The sequence below is a fragment of the Lutjanus erythropterus genome, chromosome 20 (assembly GCF_056507025.1).
Source record: "Lutjanus erythropterus isolate fLutEry1 chromosome 20, fLutEry1.hap2, whole genome shotgun sequence".
Classification (NCBI taxonomy): Eukaryota; Metazoa; Chordata; class Actinopteri; order Lutjaniformes; family Lutjanidae; genus Lutjanus; species Lutjanus erythropterus.
In genome coordinates this window covers 9,710,969-9,733,754 of record NC_139336.1, presented here as the reverse complement: position 1 = coordinate 9,733,754, position 22,786 = coordinate 9,710,969, and the positions used below count along the sequence as shown (strand labels likewise).

Sequence of the window (22,786 nt, the reverse complement as noted above, 5' to 3'; positions counted from 1 at the left end):
CATGGCCAGGATCCTTAATGAGACAGGTTTGAGAGCAGTGTTGAATTATGCAGCATGGATTGCTCTGGCTCGGATGCCACAGTGCCACGCTTTGGCCTTAAATCAGTGGGGGGAGATTGACAGGGACTTTCAAAAGCCAAAGTCGGGCCAGTGATTGAGACGTCACCTCTCCCAAAAGGAGTCGGGGATAAATTAAAGAGAGGATTGCTGCTTGAAGTCATCTGTGTGACATGTTTCATTTGAATTTTATGGAGGTGGGCAAACCTGAGAGGCTTTCCGGTTAGTGGGGGAGGGAAGAAGAGAGCTTAACGCAGACAGTGGGGATGATGATAATGACTCTAGATGATTCCAAGCCTGCCTTGGACAGCGGAAACGTAAAGGATTGCTCACACTATCCATAACTTGTCATGTTTGGCTCTTCTTTTTCCATCTGCTTCATATATTTGTATATTACTAAATCGTTTTCATAATATATGTGGTGACAGCATAATTCCTGCCTGGACTATGCTCAGAGATGTTTTTATGAGTGAATGAAACAGCATGTTTATATAAGACGGTGCAGTTATAAGGAGGTGGTTGAGGTGGATGGTGGGCGTCTTGAAGTGCAGGACTGTGATACCTGAGTCCAGGGTTCGTGTCCAAACTCCTGCAACAAAAGCACTTCGGAAAGATCACAATTTTGGTAAGATCTGGGCAAGAAAAGAACTTGAATTAGAGTTAAAGCAAATTTGCAATTTTGTTGAGGTTTTGGCAACAAAATAGGGAGAGATCATGATTTTGGCAACAAAAGTGCTTTGGTTAAATTTAGGGGAAAATCATGATTTTGATTGGGTTTATAGGCAAGAGAGGCTCAGGTCAGGAAAAGATGGTTTCAGTTAGATTGAGGCAACAAAATCAGTTTGGTTAAGGCTGGGAAAAATCATGACTTTGGTCAGGATTGTGCAACAAAAGCACTTTGGTTTGGGACAAGGGAAGATCATGATTTTGGTAAGATTAAGGCAACAAAAGAGCTTTAGTTAAAGTAAGGGGAATATCATGATCATGGTCAGCCTCAGGCAACAAAAGTACTTTGGTTAAGGTGAGGTAAAGACTGATTTTGTTTGAGTTTAAGCAACAAGAAAACTTTGGTTAAGATCAGGGAAAGATTCTGGTTTTGGTTAGATTCAAGCAACAAAAGCACTTTGATTAAAGTTAAGGAAAGACCTTTTGGTTCAAGTCAGGGAAAGATTCTGTTTTTGGTTAAATATTAAAGCTGCTGCAAACAACTCTAGGGAAAGATTATTGATTGTCGAGTCTCATTCTCAGGTCTTCATATACCGATGCCTTGGGTGCGTTCAGGTTGAGCCAGCAGCCAGTGTCATTATTTGACAACCTGGTAATGAGACTCGACAATCATCTATCTTTGAATAGAGCTGCTTGTCGCAGCTTTAATAAAATACTTATGTCTCCAGTCACTGCTGACTTCTCAATAATTCTGTTGTCGCTACAAGTGGATAATCTATTCCAAGATTGCCTGTTTTGGTGGGAAACAAATGAAATACATTGTCAGTGAACATTTTACTAATACAAACATTTTTGGGACTTGTCATTCTCAAGTCACTTGCTTTAGAATCAATCAGTGTGTAGATGGATGAGTAAGCAAAAAAAGAAAAACGATAAAAAAACCCATACTTCCTGGGGTGCAAGAGGTGCTTGGCATCAAAAGACACCACTGCCTTCATATGCACAGAAACACAGATGCTGGATATGAGCTGTGTGTTCCCTAATATGTCACGTTTGTCCTGTTCTTGGCTCCTGGATTTATCTCCCCATTCATCCATCCATCTTTTATAATGAGTCCCGTCAGTTTTTCCGCACCGTTTTTGTTACCACTTCCCTCACTCACCTCAATGATTTATGAACCGTTTGGTTTCACTGCGTATGAGATTGCTATGCATTTAGGATGAGCTGGGAAAATGAGAATTTTTGGCCATGTGTTGACTTCTGAGAATGTACTTGAAGTATGTGCATGCCTCACTCGCTAAATAGGTTCCCACATGTATATTCATTGTGAGGCTGCATAATAAAAAAAAAAATCCCAATTAAGCTTTCACAGCATGCAGTAGGAGTATAATGCAATTAGGGGCACTGTCTAACATTCAGCGATAGTTACAGAGACAGCTCTGCAGTTACTAAATTAACATTTTGTTTCAATGTGTTCTTCTGTCTCTTTTTATCAAGTGGGAAGTCCTTGGCAGAGCATAACAGTCTGGCTGTGTGTGCACATATGTGTCTGTGTGGGCATGTGTATGGATATTATTAAGTGGCTGAAGCTCGAGTTCTTGACGTCACTTTCTAAACTCGTTGTATACCTCACTAAATTTTATCTGATTGCTACTGAACTTGACAGGCAGCCAAGCAACACTATATCTGATGTTGCCATCTATCTTCTCATGGAGGAGGAGCCGCAGTAATGACAGCAGGCTTGGGCAGTGGTGAGGAAACTATTACATCTGTCACTCATGGTTTAGTCCAGCGCCTTGTTTACACTAGTAGAAGGCAGGTAAGCAGGGCATTAGCATTGATTTGTCAACTGACAGTGTGAGCCAGCATTGCAGGCCAGTATCTGCTGTGCTGTGAATGAAACTAATGGCGCCTAATTTGGGGATTAAACACGAAGTGGGAGCTGAAGTGATTGTGAAGATAACTAACGCGGTCTGATTTTTATCTCGCTGGGTTTAAGCTCATATCTGTGTTTGTGTGTTTTGCATCTCTCTGATTAGATCTGATGAGCAATATAGCCAGCGTTGATGAGTAGGCAAATTAGTTAATTATACACAGCTTTGGAAAGCTTTGTTCACCGTGGTCAATTCTCACTTCTAAAGCTCTGTATGACAATAATGAAATTCTGAGGCTGAAAGTGACATTGATATTAGAGTTTTTCTAAAAAAAACAATCATAAACATGTATTGTCCAGTTGTTGTTCATTTTTTTTAACATCCACATATAGCATTAAAGGTTACTGTACAGGATTTTTAAGTCAAGTCAAATTTTATTTTTCTAGCCCAATATCACAAATCACAATTTGCTGCAGGGGCTTTACAATCTGCACAGTGTGCGTCACCTCCTGTCGCATTGTAGGCACTGTGGATAAAATGCTGCATAAGTGCCCTCAAGAGTGACCTTATAGTGGACAAAATGTGAAAAGGTACACTCTGGAATGTCCTTCCAGTTGACAAGATGTGAAAAAGTGCCCTCTGGTGTCCTTCCAGTGGATACAATGTGAAAAAGTGCCCTCTAGGGTGCGCTTTCAGTGGGCAAAATGTGAAGAGGTACACTCTGGGATGTCCCTCCAGTGGAGAAGATGAGAAAAAGTGCCACTGCCTTGTCATGTAGACCCTCGTAAGGAAAGGAGTAAGGAACCACCACCCAAAAAAGTGAGTTTAACAAGGGAAAAAATGAATTTCCTGAATAATTTTCCTAAAAAAACACAATATTTAGACTTGTGACCCAATAGAAGTGTGTGGTGATCTGCAGAGACTCTGTATTTTCTGTTTTTCTCATTATTTTGCTATTTTGGGGATGTTTCTGCATGTCAGCCTTTGGGCAGTGGTGTGTATTGCTGAAGCCAATAACAGCATGCAGGTTGTGAGGTCGAGGCTCCAGCGACCAGCAGTCGCTGTCTCCGTCTGTCTCCTCAGCTCTCTGTCATCAGGTCTGTTTGACTGAGGATGGGGCTGAGCTACACAGACGTGCACAGCAGAGACAACACGATGGACAGGATGAAGGTTCACTTCCGCAGCATTAAAAAAAATCTGGCGCTGTGCAGAGGTGCGAACCTGTTTATTACAGCTTTAGAACTTAACCACTGTGAAACAATATAATTCTGATTCGCTGCTTTGTCCACCTCTTCATTCATGCTGCTGTCTCTCTCCCTGTTTCTAAATGACCTCTGACATATTGTCGGGAATTATATGCTGCCACTTGTGGCTGACACATAGAGAGGCAAAGTCCGTCCCCTTCAGGTGTCCTCCATGGGACCTTACTTTAGACAAAATATGAACTGTAGTCAATAGCAAGTGACAAATACATTTTTTTTCCTGTTTGAATTGTGTCATGAATTATACATATGATGTTTGCAAATTTAAAAGATTGAAGATTTAAAAGTCTGGTGATGGTATGAGGTGGACATATTACCTTATTAAATCACCAAAAATGAATTAAATCGATTTTTATAGTACCAATAGCACGAGATATGCTTCTGTTTAAAAAAGATAATTTATTACTTTATTACAAAAACTGATGAAAACCATTAAAAAGTTATTCACAAAAAAACTAGGGGGGTTACACCCAAACAAAAACACTAATCTACTAATTGAAAAAACTTCAAAACAACATTAAACTACTTAAAGGTGATTGGCAGACACAAAATTACAAATAATAACCAAATGAACACAAAAACCATTTGAGCTGCCAAAAATATGTGATAAAAGAAACAAAACAAATTACCAAAAAAAAAAAAAAAAATAATAATAATAATAATTCAAAGGAAAAGATGTCAACTTGCAACTTAATCATAATCAGTAGAATAGAACAAAAACAACCAAAAGCAAATAACCAAAATACGAATTCCAAGAAATAAGCAAACTGCAACAAAAAAAAATAAGCAGTTAACTTCAAAAGAATAACTGCGTAATGTATGCAGTCACATGGTGCAACTAAAAAACTGAAACAATAAATCACTCAAAACAAAAATAATAAGAACTGAAAAAAAAACAGTCAAATAATAGTGCGAGACAGCAAATCAGGAGCAAAGAAAATTACACACAATTACACACTTATGACGGTCCAACTTTAAAAGAAGGGCTGACAGTTATATCAGTACACCAGCAATAGCTGAAGGCAAAGCATGGTGTGAGTAAAGGTGGCTGTAGGCAAAGACAGCCAGATGAAAAGCTGCAGCGTTTCTGCACATTTAGCCAGAGACAGTAAAACACAGAGCCTGTCCCACAGTCCCTGTCACACATAAAGGACACTTATATTAATAACGAGGATCATAACTAGAAAGAATAAAAGTGGCGCCATGTGGCCTACATACCAATCAGGTGTCATCTGTTAACACGCTTGGTGGGGGAGTAGGAAGCGTAGAGCGCTAACAGAGCCAACCTAAACATGAAACAGCTGTTTACTACACAAGCAGCAATGTAACATTATGGCGCCATGAAAAGGAGGATCTATCGCCAGCGATCTGCGTGTGGCTCGCTTCCAGAACGAGGACGATCCACAGCAGTGAAATCTACAAAAGGCAAAACAAATAATGACAACAGCAGCAAATGGGACAGCTAATTTAGAGCACAGACAACTCAGCCACTGCTAACACACCTGTGATAACTGCAGAGTCGGGGAAACAGGAAGCGAGGCGAGGTGAACAAGAAATGGGTGTGCCTTTAGCATCAGAGAGTCAGAGGGCGTTGAGATGACAACTGCCTGCCTTTATGGAGTTCCCTGCTACTGCGATTGGCTGCTGAGAGCCAAGTGGTTAGGAGAGCCAGACAGTGTGAGCTCATTTACACCAAACAGAGATGCAACATGTATCTATTTTAGTGTATCTAAAGCAGAGGTCTTCAATGTTTTTCTGACCAGGGACCTCTTCGCTGTGAGAAAGAAGCAGCGTGGGGACCACCTGCTACATATAATGCATTGATTTTTTTTTTTTTTGGGTGTTCTCTCATTTGCATTTACTTGCAGCTGCTACGGCAAAGATTAGCTCTGTTAACCTCAGCCTCTGCACTTACGCTGGCGGTTTCTGAGGTTCGGGATATGTCAGAGTCTCTTGATCTCAGCTCACAAGAGCGAATGAGATAATAATACAACCAGTTGGCCAATATGTTCCAGTAATAACTAGTTTGCAATTATGGATGGGTACCGCACAGTGATTTAGTGGGTTAGCTAGCTCACACAATTGCAGGAGAATTCATGGGCAGCCTTTTGTCGATATCTTTTGTTATTTTAACAAATAAGCTGGTTTGTCTTTGGTAATGTGTTTGATTCATATTATTATGTATTTTCATTTTGGTGGGAAAACAACAACAACAAAACTTTCAAACTTTCAAAAAAGATCAATAACTTTGGGGACCCACTGCAGTAACTCAGAGGCCTCCATAGGGGTCCTGGACCCCATGTTGAAGACCCATAATGGTATTTCTACATAACAGTTCTACTTATTGAGAGAATTAAAAAAACACTGTTATATAAGATTTCTAAAGTTGTAACAATCAAAAAGAAAGTTTGAAAATAACTTCCCATCATTAATGAATAACAGTTCACACTCAAAAACGCAATTAATTTACTTCCCCAAGACCGTGTGTGGTGTGGTTTGATTAGATTTGACTGACAGTGGTGTCTCTCTGGCAGCATAAGCAAACAAGACCATCAAATTAAACTCAACTCGTCTGCTATATACCACGCTTTTTCCACAAGTATTTTTGTCTGTCTCGTCTTTATGAGCGTGGTAAATGTTTGCAGAATAAAGCAGGGCTGCCCCATAAAACTGGATGATTTGAGTCATCAGTCTAGAAGACCTCTTGTGCTCTCTCAGTCATATGCCCCTTCAGTGGAGATGTAATTCAGTTTTAATCTTAACCAGGTTTTTGGAACTGTTTCACCACAAATGCATCATGACTTTCTGTGCCATTTTTTTCTTTTTCTGGCCCTCACACAGCCTGAGTCTGTCGCTTGTTTGGCTCACAGTGCTGTAAGCATCCCAGCAGGGGAGATGCTCTGTGTTGCTCTAGGTTTGTATTCTTTGTATTGATTGAATGCTTCTCTACACTTTCTCTGACTGTGTGGAAATTTGATGTTTTTACATCACAAGAACAAAGGCATTAAAGTGTCAGCCTTGCAGACCAAACATGAAAACATGTAGGCTGATAGAAGAGTTTAATGCGGGGCAGCTGATCTCCAGGTGTGCTCAGCTGATACTAACTGGACAGATATGAGAAATAATATATTTTTCATATCTATAAGGTGCATTGAAGAAAAGACATCAGTAGTAATGTTGAGGATTTTTAAAAACTAAAAATATCTATAGATAAGAAAATGCATGAACCCAGGGAGTCCCTGATATATTTCCTATCTAAGGGGTCTTTGACTTAGAGAAAAATGAGAACCTCTGTTGTAGGGACCACTGATGCTTTCACAAAACTTTTAAAATGAGATGTTCTGATGAACAACCATCAGTAATGTGAATATAATGACTAACCTGTTGGCCACACTGCTTGCGTGAGCAGTCAATTTTTTCACTCGTTTCACATGTTTCTTAGCAAATATAGACAGTGAAAATGATCTGTTGGCAATCATATCAGCATCATACCGGCAAGATGACACCTTTCATTACAGTTTCAGTGTCAGTATCTGTAGAAAGTGCCACAGACATGAAAAAAAATCAGGTAAACTACTGGGTAAAGGGTGATGTTTTCTCTTTTTCTGTCTTTTCTCTTTCTCCCTCCATCTACTGTATCTCTCTTTGAATGAAGGGGAAAAGCCCGCTGCTTTCTGGTTACTGCACTTTTCTTCAAATTTTCTCTGCAAACTCAATGCAGAAAGACAGGGGTGGCAATAGCAGCACTGCAGAAGAAACGCCGTCTGTGTGAACCCAACACACACCTACGTGTGGGTGAAGGCAGGGCTGGAGGTAACTAATTACAAATACTCAAGTTACTGTAATTAAGTAGGTTCTGTTTGGGGGGTGCTTTTATGAGTAGATTTTCAAATCTGTACTTTTACTTGTGCTTAGTATTCATTAGTCCATGTAATCTACTTAGTTCTCTAAAATAATTTTACTGAGTACAACTTAAATTCATATTCATAGAGGTATTAGCCAACATAGCATATTAGCTAATTTGATTAACACTTAATTTGTTCTGTTAATTGTTTGGTTAAGTTCATAGTATAGAGTTAAAATGCTAGACAACCCTATTTTTATTTTATTGTCTTAAATGCTGATTAAAATGCCAATTTTTTTGTACTTGTTATAGTGTGAGTACCCAAACAGATCAGTAGAGGGCACATAGAACTTGGGAGGAACCAAAAACCCCATATAGGCAGCGCTGCAGAATAAATCCTGCAGTGAAGCTGGAGGCAAGCTAAAATTTCCCACCTCTTTGTTACACATACAGGCAGCGGCAGCAGAGTTTATGACCACACCCCTCTTCTGTGAAGGCTCTCAGTCATCCAGGTCATGGTATTTGTAGAAAAGGTTGTCGTAAGCTTCTTCAGTTCAGAACCGAAGAAGCCTCTTGAATGAGAGGCAAACATCTTGTAGAACTCTACCAAGTCCAGTTGTTTATGACAACCTTTTCTACGAAGACCACATCCCTCCCTGACCCCCCACCAGGCCAGGGAGGGGAACACTAGCATAACCAAACAGCCAAACATCAGATTTCAGGTCTTGTACTCACCTTTTTTTCAACACAGGTCTGCCTGTTATAAACCAGTGAAATGAGCAAACAGAATAATTAAATAAATACAGAAATCTCATGTGAAATAACCAGTGCTGCTGTAAAATGTCAGATATTCACTTTCAATGGAGAAGCTGATTGAGGAAAAAAAAAAAATCTCAGTAATCAAAATGAAATGCATCTTCTGTTTGTGGTCCAGCAGCCACGTTCAGTTAGCTATTTATTCATGGGAGATTAAAAGCCATCCAATATCAAACCACAGTTAAATGAATTCTTAAACTAATGAGGGCAATTTCAGCCAAAAGGGTCATCCTCCTTGAGTCTGCTTTTGTCAAGACCACCAGGAGGAATTATTAAGCGATGTCAGAGCTGCTGCAGTGTGTGTATGCAGAGCTGGGGGAGGGTGTCTGCTGCTACTACCAAGCCTTCAATTTCAATGAGTGTCAAGGGGCTACATACATAATTCAATAAAAGATCTGTGATGTAACGTGCCCATACATACAGGACTCCATCTTTAACATTCGGATTAAGTGGTTGGTGAATTGTGCAGCCTTCTTGATGGCCTTATGGATTTATGCAGAAAGGGCTATCATCGTTTTTTTTGTATCCATCTGTCGTTATAGCCTCATTCTTTTCAACTGACCTTGTGGATTCTCTGGATACTTGCCCAGCATTCTGGTATAAGTGGTTCTTATATCCGTTTTTTTGATCAAAACATTGACATTGAATTTGTGAAAAAGCTTTTTCTCTTTTCACATGAGCATTATCTCGGCCGTACACCTAGCAAAAGGTTCCGCTTGTAATTACTTTTACTCTTTCGCCACAACTGGCCGTTACATTATACACTGTGCGCTACTCTATTGGCATTTCAGGATGAAAGTGATGATCCAGTTTCACAGCATATACAGGCATAGCCATGAACTAAACCTCAGCTCTATCCTGCTTAAGCTATTTTCATACTTTTTAAAGTTTTTTTTTCAGCACTCTTTATAAATTGCCATTCAGAAACTGCATCTCTGAATCATCGTCCCTTTGATGTTATGTCTTGATTTGAGTGGCTTTTCATGTTTCCTCATCCTTCAGACAGTGAAAGACACTGACAGTGCCTGCATGCTCTGATAAAAAGTTCAGAGTGAGAATGTAATGGAAATTCAACAGCCCCTTGCTGAGGGCTACCACACATGTGACTTACAGGTCAGTGAGGGAGGAAATTGGGAGAAGCAAGGTCAACACTGTCCAGTGGTGCATTCACAAGAATGTATTGAGGGAGGATCAAATGCCACAATAATTTAAAAGAAGAGAGTGAGATTCAGGAAGACAGGAAGATGATGAAAAGACTGAAAGGGAACCACTCTGGGGGGAAGCAGCGTCCTTAGAAGACGGGTGTTAAGGGTCAGGAACCAGCAGTTGTGCAGATTGCTCCGGAGCCAAGAGACGCTCTTGAACTTGCAGATGTTTTCCAAAGATGACAGACTGATGCAAAAAGCTGTCTGATGAACTGTCAAATGAGGGCACTTCAGAGAAAGGCGCAGATGAGGATTGTGTCAGCAACTTTTTTCGAGGGAACTTGCTGCACTCCTCAATGTCCGGTCCAAGGATAAACCCTGTCTTTTTTACAGACTGTCTCCTTTCATCCTCTGTGGTCAAACTATGAAGCACAAACTCTTTGACTTAGTGGTTCAGGTCAGAATACTGATTAGCACCATAGAGATTTTTCACACACTTCTTAATAAAACTGCCAATATTTTCAATCAGCAATACATCAATTAATGAATAGATTCTGAGACCGTTTAAGTTAATTATACCATTATCTCAAGACAACAAAACTTGTTTTCTCAAGTTAATGGTTTAATTTTTCACTTATCTTGAGATAACAAAGCTTGTTTCTTGTGGTAAGAAGTACATTTATCTCATTATCTCAATATAACAAAGCTCATTTTCTTGTTGTAACACTAAATTTATCTTCCTGTCTCAAGATAACAAGTTTTTGTAACAAGTTCCAATTATTAATGATGGTGCTATTATAATTTGTTAATAATTAATACCATGGTCTGTGAGGCTGTACTTATGTTAAGTAGTGAGCTAAAGGCTAATGTCTGCATACTAACATGTTCATCATGTAGTTTAGTTTAGCAGGACGGCATGCTAACATTAGCTAATTAGCACAAAAAACAATGTCAGCTGAGGATGATGGAATGTCATTAGTTGTGCAGGCATGGTAAAATACTTTTGATGGAAACCAAAGTATGGGACAAAAGGGAAAAGTCACAAAGTCATTATAATTCGCCCTGACGGGGAAGAATCCATCCAGCAGTTTGCTGAGACATTTCCCAAATGTCAACCTCATGCTGACACTAGAGGAAAAGTCAGGGGATGCTGTGGAAAATACCATAGCAATCCATCCAATAGTTTTTGATATATCTGAATCTGCACCAAAGTGGCGGCTCAACCGATCGACCAATCAGCACTGCCTTCCGAGCCATGCTGCTGGCACGGCTAGAATTGTGATTATACTAATCACTGACCCAATGATTTTCAGGCCATGGACCCCTTAGCTGATAGAAAGATGGGGCAGGGACCCTATTTTCAGGTCGGGCAGCAGTTGTATCATGGCAAAGGTTAGCTGCATTAGCCTCACCCTCTGCACTTTCACTGGTGGTTTCTGAGGTGGTGGGTGTGTCAGATTCTCTTGCTCATGAAGTTACGAGAAACAATCCACTGTGGCTGACAAGAGTGTCTGTACACTTGGGATAATAATTCAGCTAATTGGCTAATATGTTTCAAAAATACCTATATCGCGTTTTGTGAATGTTTTTGTCAGTGTTTTGGGTTTTTTCTTTGCCAATATTATGTTAGATTAATATTAATGTGTATTTTCAGGAATATTCTAATGTTTGGGGAAAAAAAAAACCTTTCAAAACCATTATCAACAACATTTTAGGGGACCCCCTGCAGTAACTCTGATGAATCCCAGAGGGTCACTCACCCCCTGCTGAAGAGCCGTGCTCTAAATAATAAACTAAAAATAATAATAATCTTGATTTTCATTATCCCAGTCAAGTGTAAGCCTGGGGGGGATGATGCAGTCACTTGTGTGTGTGAATGTGTGTGTGTGATCAACTGCAGCTAATCTCAAAAACTTCTGGACCAATCAGCCACCCCTCGGGGGAATTTCTTCAAACTTAGTTCAAGTGTCCACTTGGACTCAAGGATGGACTGATTCCATTTTGCTGGTCAAAGGTCAAGGTGACCATGCCGTCACAAAACACAATGTTCACAATGGCCATAACTCAAGAGTTCATACGCTAATTATGACAAAATACACACAAATATCTGTCAACCTCACTCTGTCATTTTCAGCCCTCTATCAGTCATCTGTGCTCCTCTGTAAAAATAGTCTCTAAGTGAAGACAGCATGTTTCTCACTGGAAATTACTCACCGAAATTAGACATGTAAAGTAATTACTCTCATCTTGCCAAAAATACACTTGGTATCTTTTTGCAAACTGTAACTTTACTGGCTGGGGGACACATACAGCTGTGAGGCAGTGATTGTATTTTTGACTGCTCTCTTTTATGACAGCAAGTGATCGACAACTGCTTCAGTGTAAAATCCTATTGGCCGAACTTTGTAGTTGTGATGGCATTGCAGTAGGTGCTTCACCATCTGTTGTCTATTACTCTACTGAGGGCGTGCTTCAAGTTCAAGCGTTTTTTTTTTCTATTTTTTTTTTTCTGTAGTTACCAGCATCAGACAAACTCATGTGTACCTCCTTTTTGTATGTTTGTGTGTGCAGTTTGAAAGCATGCCAACACAACATCAAACAGCGGTCTGTTGTTGGGATATTTTGTCATTTTTCGAGCTCCCCTTTTAGTTCAATTGACAGAAAGGAAATTCGCAGTGGGAGATGCCAAGCCCTGTGGTGGATAAGGTTTGCAATTTAGGCCACCGTTTCAGAAGGTGCCTTCAAATGTACGCGTCAGGCGAATGCCGTGATGCCAGAAAGAATGTGCGACAATAGTCTCATTTTGTCACTTCTGCAAATGCCTGATGTCTGTTTACAAGCAACGCTCGGTCCCTATTCATCAGCCGGCCACCTTTAGAGCACACAGACACCGATTTGTGCACTTAATCTTATGTAGTTATATAAACGGCATCCCCATTGAACCTTTTTATTCACGTCGTCTTGATTTAAGTGTGATGCCGAGTTGTGAAGAAGTTCCACAAAAGTGTCACATGAGATTTGTGCATTTAAGAGTGGATGACAGTGTTGTCACTGTAGAGCACTTTGGTGTTTTTAAAAAGAATAAGATGCCAGAATACGTCTCATTTAGCCGTCGACAATTTAACATCTGCCTGACAAATAGCGAGGTGGAAGGCATCTCCTGCGATCAACTTAGACGTTTTTGGTGTCAAAACAAGTAGCATTATGGATATGACACCACACGACAGGTCTTATGTCATGTGTACAGTGCTGTCATTTGAACGTCTAAGTGACCATGTCAAATTAGTTCGGAGCCACTTATCATGTCGCTGTTTTTCAATTTTACTGCTCCGGGCTCATCAATTTTGTTTAGCATTAAGGGCATTATTTTGAGGTTGCTGACAGCCTCTTGACAGTTTGTAAATGATGTTTCACATCTTCCACTGGTTCATTCGTTAAAAGCCTGGCTTTTGGCCAGATGTCGCTTCACTTGCCAGCGCGAGCACTGAGGCAGTCTGGCTCCTCTGCATGCGTGACATACACTACCTCTAACGCCACTGATGAAGTTACTTGACTGCTCTCACATCACTGAGATGGAGCTTTTACAGATGTAAGTGCTGTGATTAGTACTCTGGAGCACAGCAACAGCCAGAGTACTATTAGGTCATGGGGATTTCTCTGCAAGGCCATTAATGCTAGTCAATGATTCAAGATAAAACCACTCTGATCAATAGAAGGATTAGCTCAAGTGTACTATCCGTCTTATTTTTATTTTCCTCCATCTCTCAAATAAAGCATCAATTTGTTCTACTTGTTATATATAAACTACACAAGGTGAGGCCAGGGAAGGAGGATTAAATGGAATTAAATAGAGCGTACAGTTTTTGGAGATTCATGATGTACTTTTGTTTTCCCAACAGCAAAGATCCAATATGAGCCAGCGCTCCCCAGCCAGAGACAATTCCTTACCCAGAACATGCCTGTGGGCCACATGATAAAATTCATTATTACCTACCAGACGGTGAGTTATGGATGATAAATCACACTCGAACAGACGTTCACATGAATAATGTTATAATGATAGTTCAAATGCAGAAACATTCATTTTAAACAATCATCCTTTGTCTTCTTTTATGCATTTTTCTTCCCAAAGGATTTATCTCTAAATAATGGTATAGATGTCACAACTAGGGGAGACCGGGGAGTGTCGTAAAACTGTGTAACACTGTCAGTTTAACTAATCAGAAAAGAGCTGAGGTTAAGTCATCAATATCGCTCACATTGTATTTTTCCGCCTAGTCCTGCCTTACTGTTCTGTGATTTTAACCATAAACCATGATTGTTTGCAAATGTGCCAAATAGTTTTTGTTCTTAAACTCCCCAAGTAGTTTTCTTGATTAAATCTAACAAAACTGTAATTTAAAACTGAACATAATAAGTCAACTACATCTAAACAAAAGTTACACAAAGGGACAGAAGGACCAGAACCTCTAGATGAAAGTTCTGTTTACCTACTGCAACCGCCTTACTAAACTTCTCCTAAGTGCAAATCTACACTCCGGCACAGCCAATCACAGCACAGTAGAAGTAGCCAATCACAGCACAGTAGGGCAGACTGTGGTGGAATAGCCTTAGGAAAAAAATAACTTCATAGTACACTCTAATTTCCTTTTTGAGCCCACAAGAAAAGTGGAAGTGAAATGTGGTTTAATCAAAGTTTTTTTTTAGCTGACATTCATTGTATTGTAGATACAATGGTTTGACTTATGTTTTGTATTCATAATGTATTCATTGGGGTTTGGCACTTTAAATTGTTCACTTTATTTAAAACCTCTCATTGTGTTACAACTTACCCCAGTAGTGGGGAAAGTTGTAACAGCATAACTTATTATGTATTTGACATTATCTCACATAATCTGTGAGTGCGTAGTAGCCATCCAAGTGAATTTATTTGTAGTAGACAAATATGGGCACCACGTAACAAAATTTGAGAGATCCTAATGCTCAAACAAAACGGGTCACTATCATCCCGTCTCCCCTATAGAAAAAATACAATTCGGTTTATGAAATAAAGATCATTATATTAATTATTCTTATGAAGGTTTGTTATGTGAAGTTATTTTAAGTCATTTGATAATCAATACAGTTGCTAAAAAGACATGCTTGTAGAATTGAACATTTTACCATTGCAATGCAGAGGCCCATTTCAGAAACATTTTCCAAGCACTGCTTACATGCAAATCGCAAAACGGTGGCAGTGTCATGTTTCACAGCTGATTGTTGCCTGCCAATCGTAGATAAACTGAGTCCTACAGGGCTCCTGCATGCTTATGCATGGGTTGCAAGCACACTGTTTGTTCTGATTATGATATTTGTTGAAATGCTCTCATGTTGCAAATTGCAGCCTGAATGTCACAAATTTGCTGAAATGAGCCCCTGAATTTGAATAATATACCGACAAGACTGAATCAAAATACACAAAAACAAGTTGTGGTTTTCAGCCATTCATGACCTGGAATACATTTGAAGTCCTTTTTCAAGAGTGCAACGTTTTCTTTCATTCAGAATGCAAGATTGTTTCCCAGCAGGGGCATCAGCAGAAGTGAGGGAAAAGCATTTTCAAGTATGTATTTGTTTACCTATAGCACAGAATAGAAAAGCCTGTGGCAGGCAGCAGTCGTCTCATTTGGCACAAGTTCTTAATAGATCTCAACACTTTGAACAAAAGAGCTTCTAGCACATGAAATTTGATTTGTTTAATCTTTTCCATTTCGCACTTTACAACCACACAATTAATTAACAAAATGCTTGTGCACCTTGTTAGTAGATTAAATTTGTCTACTGTAATGAACACAAAATCATTAGTGCTCATGCAAACACTTATTAGATCTGTGCCTTGGTGTTTTGCCAGGATGCATTTGGAGTCTGATAAACAAATGGAAATAATGGTCACTTATGCAGAATATGGCTTGTTTTATGTTCTATTTCTCTTCCTATGTGACTGTCCGGAGTCAGCCAGTGAACCTATACATGATTGGAGAGCTTGTTTTTTCTGTGGGTGGACTTGCAGACTTACAGACTTCATAAGCATGCAATTATAACCTCTGGCATAGTCCAAATCCACAGTTTATCGAGTCTGGAGGAGGCTCAAGTGACTGTGGACCTCCAGAAAATCTGCTCCAAATGCAGACATCCCCAAATCGGAGGATTATCCACCAAATCATCAACAAGTTGGACACAATTTAGATACATAGCACAAACATATTGAAAGATGTCAGCTTTTTATTTCAATGTACAAGTAAACATACTCTATTTTCTACTTGTATAATGCAGTGTGATGGATATCTATTTTATGAGCTGCACATCCTTCAACTTCCCTTCAACGGTAGCATATAATAACATAACTTTCACATCCAACCTCATTGATTTCTTATATTTAGGTTCACTTTTCATGGTTATTTTGGTACATATTGTTAAAGGGGACCCAATATTCTCATTTCCAGCTCTGCATTTTCATTCTGAGACTCCACTAGAGTAGCTTTGCATGATTTGCAGTTCAAAAACATCCTCATTTATTTTGTACTGGCCCTTTGTGCAGCCCCTCTAGTCACCCTCTGTGTGAAGCAATCTGTTTTAGCCCCCTGTCTCCGACCCCCCGGAGGCCTGCTGAGGGGCAGCACCCTCTGCTTGTGAGCCATGTGAGCACCGAAGCGACAGACACTGCTGAGCGGAGTGTTGACAACTTTATTCACTCGGGTCCAACTGGATTATTTTTCATGGAGAAAATATTTTCTGGTCTTCCCTGTGATGTCCTCCAGCTGCTCTGAATGGCTTTCAGTTATTTACAGAGTTTTCTGATGGACAGACAGTTTTACTTGTTAACCGTGAGCTACTTTAGCCACTATCTGGTTAGTTTGCTCAGAGGTAAGTCTGATTACACAAGACTACAGCACCCTGAGTGCTGTCTTAGCATGGAAGATAGCAATATGGGTTTCTTGCAGCTGTACACAAACACATAACTTAATAATTCTATTCACTTTGCTGTTTTCCTCTGATATCCTCTGGCCTGTCTGCCTCAACTTTCAGTGACATATGGATTTTGTTGATGCACAAAGCTTTACTTGTTGTTGACAGTTAGCTACTTTAGCCGCTAATTGCCAGATAGCTCAGTCAGCCCACATGCAGCTGTCTCTGCCCGGGCTGGGAGCTCAGACACCAGGGAGTGTACAGCTAACTAGCTATAGCAGTTAGCTACATTAGCAGCAATTAAAGATGTCTTTCCATCAGAAACTCTATAAATCCTGAGGGTGAGCAGCAGCAGGACGTCAGAGAGAAAACAACAGAATAAAGTATGAAACTCCCTCTCAACTAACCAAACTTTTTTCTGTGAGAATCCTGAGCAGGCCAATCGAATAAACCCTAAGTGGATGGGTGCTCTATGCGCTGTGCTGTGCCAGGAACGCATGACCATAAAGAAATCCACATGTGCAAATATCAGTCAGTTGCGTCAAAAGTAGAAAAGAATGTTGAATTTAAAGGAGTCTGAGACCTGAAAATACATTTATTTGACACTTTGGCCAATCCAACATTGTAACATTATAAAACAGAAAACAAGGAAAGGTGTAATAGGTCCCCTTAGCGATCATTTTGATAATCAGCACGTCTTAGATAATCGTTCCTCATCTTCATTCAAACAAAATCAAACCCACCAAAAAAATGTGTTGGCTCCTTCTTCCACTGCTCCAACAATCACCACCTCTGATTTGGTCCAAATAAACCCATAATGTAGAGCCAGAATATTTTCACATCTAATGCAGTGATTTAAGGATTTATTTTGATCAAATCAATGTCAGTGATTGTTGGAACAGTGGAAAGATGAGCCAAGATGTTTTTGGTGAGTTTTATTTTATTTTGTTCCTGGTAAGCATGAAAAATTATCTTGCATTACTCAGTACAATACTGATGCCTCTATATGGCCAAATTAGCAAACAAGACTATCTATGAGATTATTGGCTATTTCTATCTAGATATTTTTTGAGACTAGGAGATTTTCATTTTGATAATTTTATATTTCAGATTATATTTCGCAGTAATGGCATTGGAAACACTACATTTTTTGTCCACAGGGGCCGCCAAAATCAACAAAATATGAAAGTTCCTTGTTGTAGCATTTACAACAAAAAAGTCTGCCTATATAATGTTGTTAGAAAAACAGGTTTGTAATAGTATTGGAATTCAACCCTCCCAACCCTGGAAACAAACTGATGCTCCAGTCTCATTAGATGTCCCAGTAAACCATGAGCTCGGGCCAACATACACAATACCAGGACCCTGGAACTACTGTAACTCACTCAAATGGAATACAGTTGGTTTTAGTGTCGTCTATTACACCTGTGTGTTTCCCACTACGACAAGACAAAATGTCTGCTGTGAAAAAGATGTGTTGTGGTCTGAAGTCACCTCTCATCGCACATTTTTAACTCGAAGAGATGGCAGGAACATGTCACAGTATTTGTAACTGAGTCTGCCAAGGCCCCGGTCTGCAAGTCCTGTGGGTGAACATTTTGATTCAGCCTTCAACTGTGCGTGCCTCGAAGGGAGCCTCGTCACTGTGGTTGTGTGGTTTTCCTTTGAAAATGCATGTACAACAAGTGTTGTACTGCGCTAGTGTGCATGTCATGAAGCTCTCTAATGATTTGGAGAGCCACAAAACAATGTTGTCTTCCCTCTGATACTCCCATCTTAGTCTTACTGTCTGTTCATGACATTTAAAGCCCCTGCTTGATTTCTGTTTTTTTATTTTAGGACATTTTTAATTAAATCTGGCCTCATCCTTTTTAGTTGTGGGCTCTTTCATTGCTTTGATGAAATCTTGAGGTGAGAAAAAGTAAAGTGAGTTAAAACTCATGAAGGCTATCTGTTTGAATACACTGATTAAAAATTGCATATGATTTCACCCAGTCCTTCCCATACCTTACAGACCTTGGTCTTAGCAAGTCTACTATAACTGCTTAAAAACATCTTTACAAGATTCTTTTGACTTTTACTACCGCTTTCTTTACCAATTGTACTGAGATGTTTTTAAGCAGAAGTCCACTATCTGCAGGCCTCTCAAATAGGCCAAAGTCCCTTGAGATGTACCTCCTGAAAAGCTCTTCATGCTTGAAAACCCACAAGTGTCATTGACGGATAGAAGAGCTGAATGAAGCAGTGGGTCAAATAGAATGGGACAGTTTCTACAGGAAACATTTGATTTCAGTTATTGGTCCTGAAGCCTTATTCATACAGGCCTATTATTGCTAGGGGACCTCATGTGATTTAGAAAATGACCCCCCTTCTCTGTGTTTGATGCAGTGCATTTGCAATGGATAAATGGATTCAGCATTTTACTTGAAATTCACTGACATTATCCGCTGGATATGATGTCATGACTGTGCTTAACAACGTTTCAGAAGCAGAGCGTCTGTTCTTCAGCAAGCACGTTAATAAATTTGTTTAGAGTTGGTTTGTCCACTGTCTGCTGCATAAACACACATTTGCACCTAACCTTTTTTGCCATCATCAATTCATTTTAAAGTAAATATAGCTGATCTCACAGCACAACTATTGACTGCTATTTACCATATTATGAGCCTGAAAAAAAATCATATTTGTTCCAGCCCGGTCTCATTCCAACTCGTCAAATAATAAGGTTTTTTTCAACACCATACCTGGGGCATAAAGTAGAGGTGGACAGATTGATTCCACAATATAGATAGTTCTGGTAGTTCTGATACTACGTCTTTATTTTTGAAGATCTAATCTAGCATCAATAGGATCAATATCAAAAAAGTGTTCAGTTTCAGTTCCTCTATTCTATGTTGTACCATTTGTATTTCATTAAAGAGCAGAAATACAAACAATGTTCATGAAGATGAAGATGAAACAATGAAGATAATTGACTGTAATAAGTTGTTAGTGAAAACGTGAAAAGATTCCTTTGTTTAAGCAGATTGGTGCATTCAGGTCATACATAATGGCACACTGCTACTACTAAAAACAAAAACTGTTGTTATAGATATTGGAGATTCTGCCCCTAAATTAGTTGGTGTTGGACTGAAACAAAATTTTGTGGTATTGCCCACCCCTAGAATAAAACAGATGCACCAGGCTTTCCAAACCAGGTGTTCCACAAGGTGAAAAAAGAAAGGAGTCTGTGTCTGGGGTGAGGTGGGCTGGATGGCTCACCATCTTCAAATAAAAAGTTTAACATCAGGAAAAGATTGACCATCAGCCGTGACTCTGTTTGAGGACAAAGCATCATCCACGTAAAAACACAGAGGTGTTTTGTGTCAGTGCAACCTGCTCCTCAGGTGAAACAACCAAATCCATGAGCAGCTTGAGTCCCATTTTGTCTGTTTCATTTTCATGATCGGAGCCTTAAGTTCCAGCTGTAACAGAGCTCCTGACTGTGCTCACCTCCTCACCTCCAAGGGTGCCCTATGGCGCTACGTCCAGCTGATCTGACTGCATGTTTCAAAAGATGCGGACTGCATTTATGGATCATCTCAGGGTCCCAAGCTCTTTAATCCACACCCCACACTTCATTCTCCAATGCCTACAAGTCTATTTCTATCATAAGTGATACATGTTTCAGCAAGAAACTGAAAGAAATAATGGAAAGCAGGAGAAAGTAGCGACATTTGAAGACGCTACCAGCTGCTGCATCTACTTGCACACCCGTTGCACTAGCAAGAGTAATGCTGTATGTGATTTAGTGAATAATCATGCAAAGCAAATTGGTTTGATCAGCACTCTGGTACAAATTACAGGAGGTGATGAGAGATCTCCTCTTGCAAAACAACATCCAGTGGTGATTCTAAAAGATTTCTCTCTAAAAACTGTGGAGATAAAGCAATGATATTAAAATTATATGTAAATGTTTAAATACCCCTCATTGCTGAGGCATTGTAGCTGAGGTTAAAGGAGACAGGTGTCTGTTTTGTTTGAAAATGGTTTGAAAGTGCATACAAACTCCTAGAGCTCCTTTAAAAAGACATCAAGAAAGACCAGCAATTCCCACTGTAGGGAGAAAAAGAGTTTAGTTTTGGACACTGCTATCTTGTCTGAAACCTTTCAGAGGAGAGCGGTTAAAGCCAACCTCCCGCTTAAACGCGTTACCAGAGGAAATGAGAAACTTTGATAGTAGATGGCAGCAGACATCTCTCTCATAGAAGATGTAAAAATAGAGAATACTCAGCTGTCTGAGCAGTTCGCTGGAACACTCTTGTCATATCACTTGTGCAAGCCCAAGAATTTTGCATTTTCAGCATAAATAGTTAAGTCTGCTCTCCTGCCTTGAATTATCTTCTCCACATTGGGGGACAATCCTAGAAACACCGCCATGTCCTTCTCCAAGCCCTTAGAGGCAGCCTCAGGCTGGGCATCACATCTGTCTCCTCACTTACCTGTGATAAAACTTCCCAATGTTGGGTAGTTTCCCAGGGCAACACCTACAGCAGCTGATTCATCTCAACATAATATAGAGTTTATGTGAAGGCTAGATGTAAAACACTAAGCACCAGCCTGATTTAGACAAATCCAACAGTGTATTGTTGTGAGATGACAGGTAAAGCATCAGGTGGCAGCAGGTGTCCTGCCTTGAGGTAAAAAGATCCATGAATACCTACTGGAACAAGGTCCAACCACTGGCAGTAAATTATTGGACAGAGCCATTGGTTGGTGGACAACTGTTCTGAACACTCACGTTTGGCAATGCAGGGATTGACATCTTGGGTTTTGCAACCCGAGCATGCGGAGTACCAATGAGACTGTGGAGCTGGTGGATGATGTACTTGATGTACTGATCTTTCTTGTATTAGGGCCAAATAGTATGGTAAGATATATCTTTGAAAACATTTTAAGTGAGGAATCAGCAATGTAGTAACAGAATGTTGATCCATAATTAAACAGAACTGCCAGGTTTTACAGTTTGATCCGAGTTTTGGGAGGCTCCATGGCAGCTACCCAGTCGTGTCTAGAATGAAACCACAGACTCGCAACATCTTACAAGAGTGATCATTTTAACCCGAACCAAGATCTTTCCCTAACTGTGTTTTTGGTCCCTAAACTTACCCATATCTTAATTACAACGGATACAAATCTCATGAGAGTTTTGCAGCTCAAGGGTTCCCTTTAAGATGCAAAATGGCTGCCTGGTTACAGTCTGTCTTAAAATGGCTAAACAGTAGGGAAGTGTAGCCAAATATGGTGTTACTGGGGCAGTAATTATGCTAATTTTGAAGTCTTACACATGCACACTCAAATACACAGAATTTACACAGTTATCTGAAGTTACAAGCATTTTCTCAATCACACATGGCATGTTCATACGAGCACTTCATACAAAAAGAAGTAAGCGAATTTTAAGATATATAATATAATTTAAGATATATAATTTTATATATAAATGTTCACACACTGCTCAAGCTTTAAGCTGAGGTTAAAGCAAGCAGTATTACTGCTTCATCCTCAAAGTCAGGAAGTGAACAGTACATGCAAACACCTCCTTTATAATGGCATCAAGACATGCCAGCAATCACCACTGAGGATAGAACAAGAGTGTGTTAGTTTGGGACACTTCTATCTTACTCCCTGTCTGAAACTTTTCAGAGGAGAGCAGTTAGAAACCATTGTCTTGCTAAACCCCGTTACCAGAGGAAATGAGACACTTTGATAGCAGATGGCAGCAGACATCTCTCTCACAGAAGATGTAAAAATAGAGAATACTCAGCTGTCTGAGCAGTTCGCTGGAGCGCTCTTGTCACGTCACTTGTGCAAGCCCAAGGATTTTGCATTTTCAGCATAAATAGTTAAGTCTGCTCTCCTGCCTTGGATTACTCTCTCCACATTGGGGGACAATCCTAGAAACACCAACATGTCCCTCTCCAAGCCCTTAGAGGATGCCTCAGGCTGGGCACTACATCTGTCTCCTCACTTACCTCTGACAACTTCCCAATGTTGAGTGGTGTCGCAGGGCAACACCTACAGCGGCTGAAAGATCTCAACATAATATGAAAGAGACTGTTTGTGCACCCATCCAACAACCCATCCAGTTCCAGCAGTGGATTGTTGTGGGGTGACAGGTCAGGCAGCAGGTTGCAG

The 22,786-nt window shown here is 40.0% G+C and overlaps 1 protein-coding gene across 2 annotated transcripts in view; it reads left to right on the top strand.

The window, feature by feature from the left end:
- The window catches only part of LOC146308179 (putative flavin-containing monoamine oxidase A), a 64,188-nt gene that overhangs the window by 17,417 nt on the left and 23,985 nt on the right, over positions 1-22,786 (top strand). For both annotated transcript variants that reach the window (XM_084746502.1, XM_084746503.1), the window contains one exon: positions 13,564-13,664. In XM_084746502.1, coding sequence (XP_084602628.1) covers positions 13,564-13,664 — 101 coding nt within the window. The remainder of the gene's footprint in view (positions 1-13,563; positions 13,665-22,786) is intronic.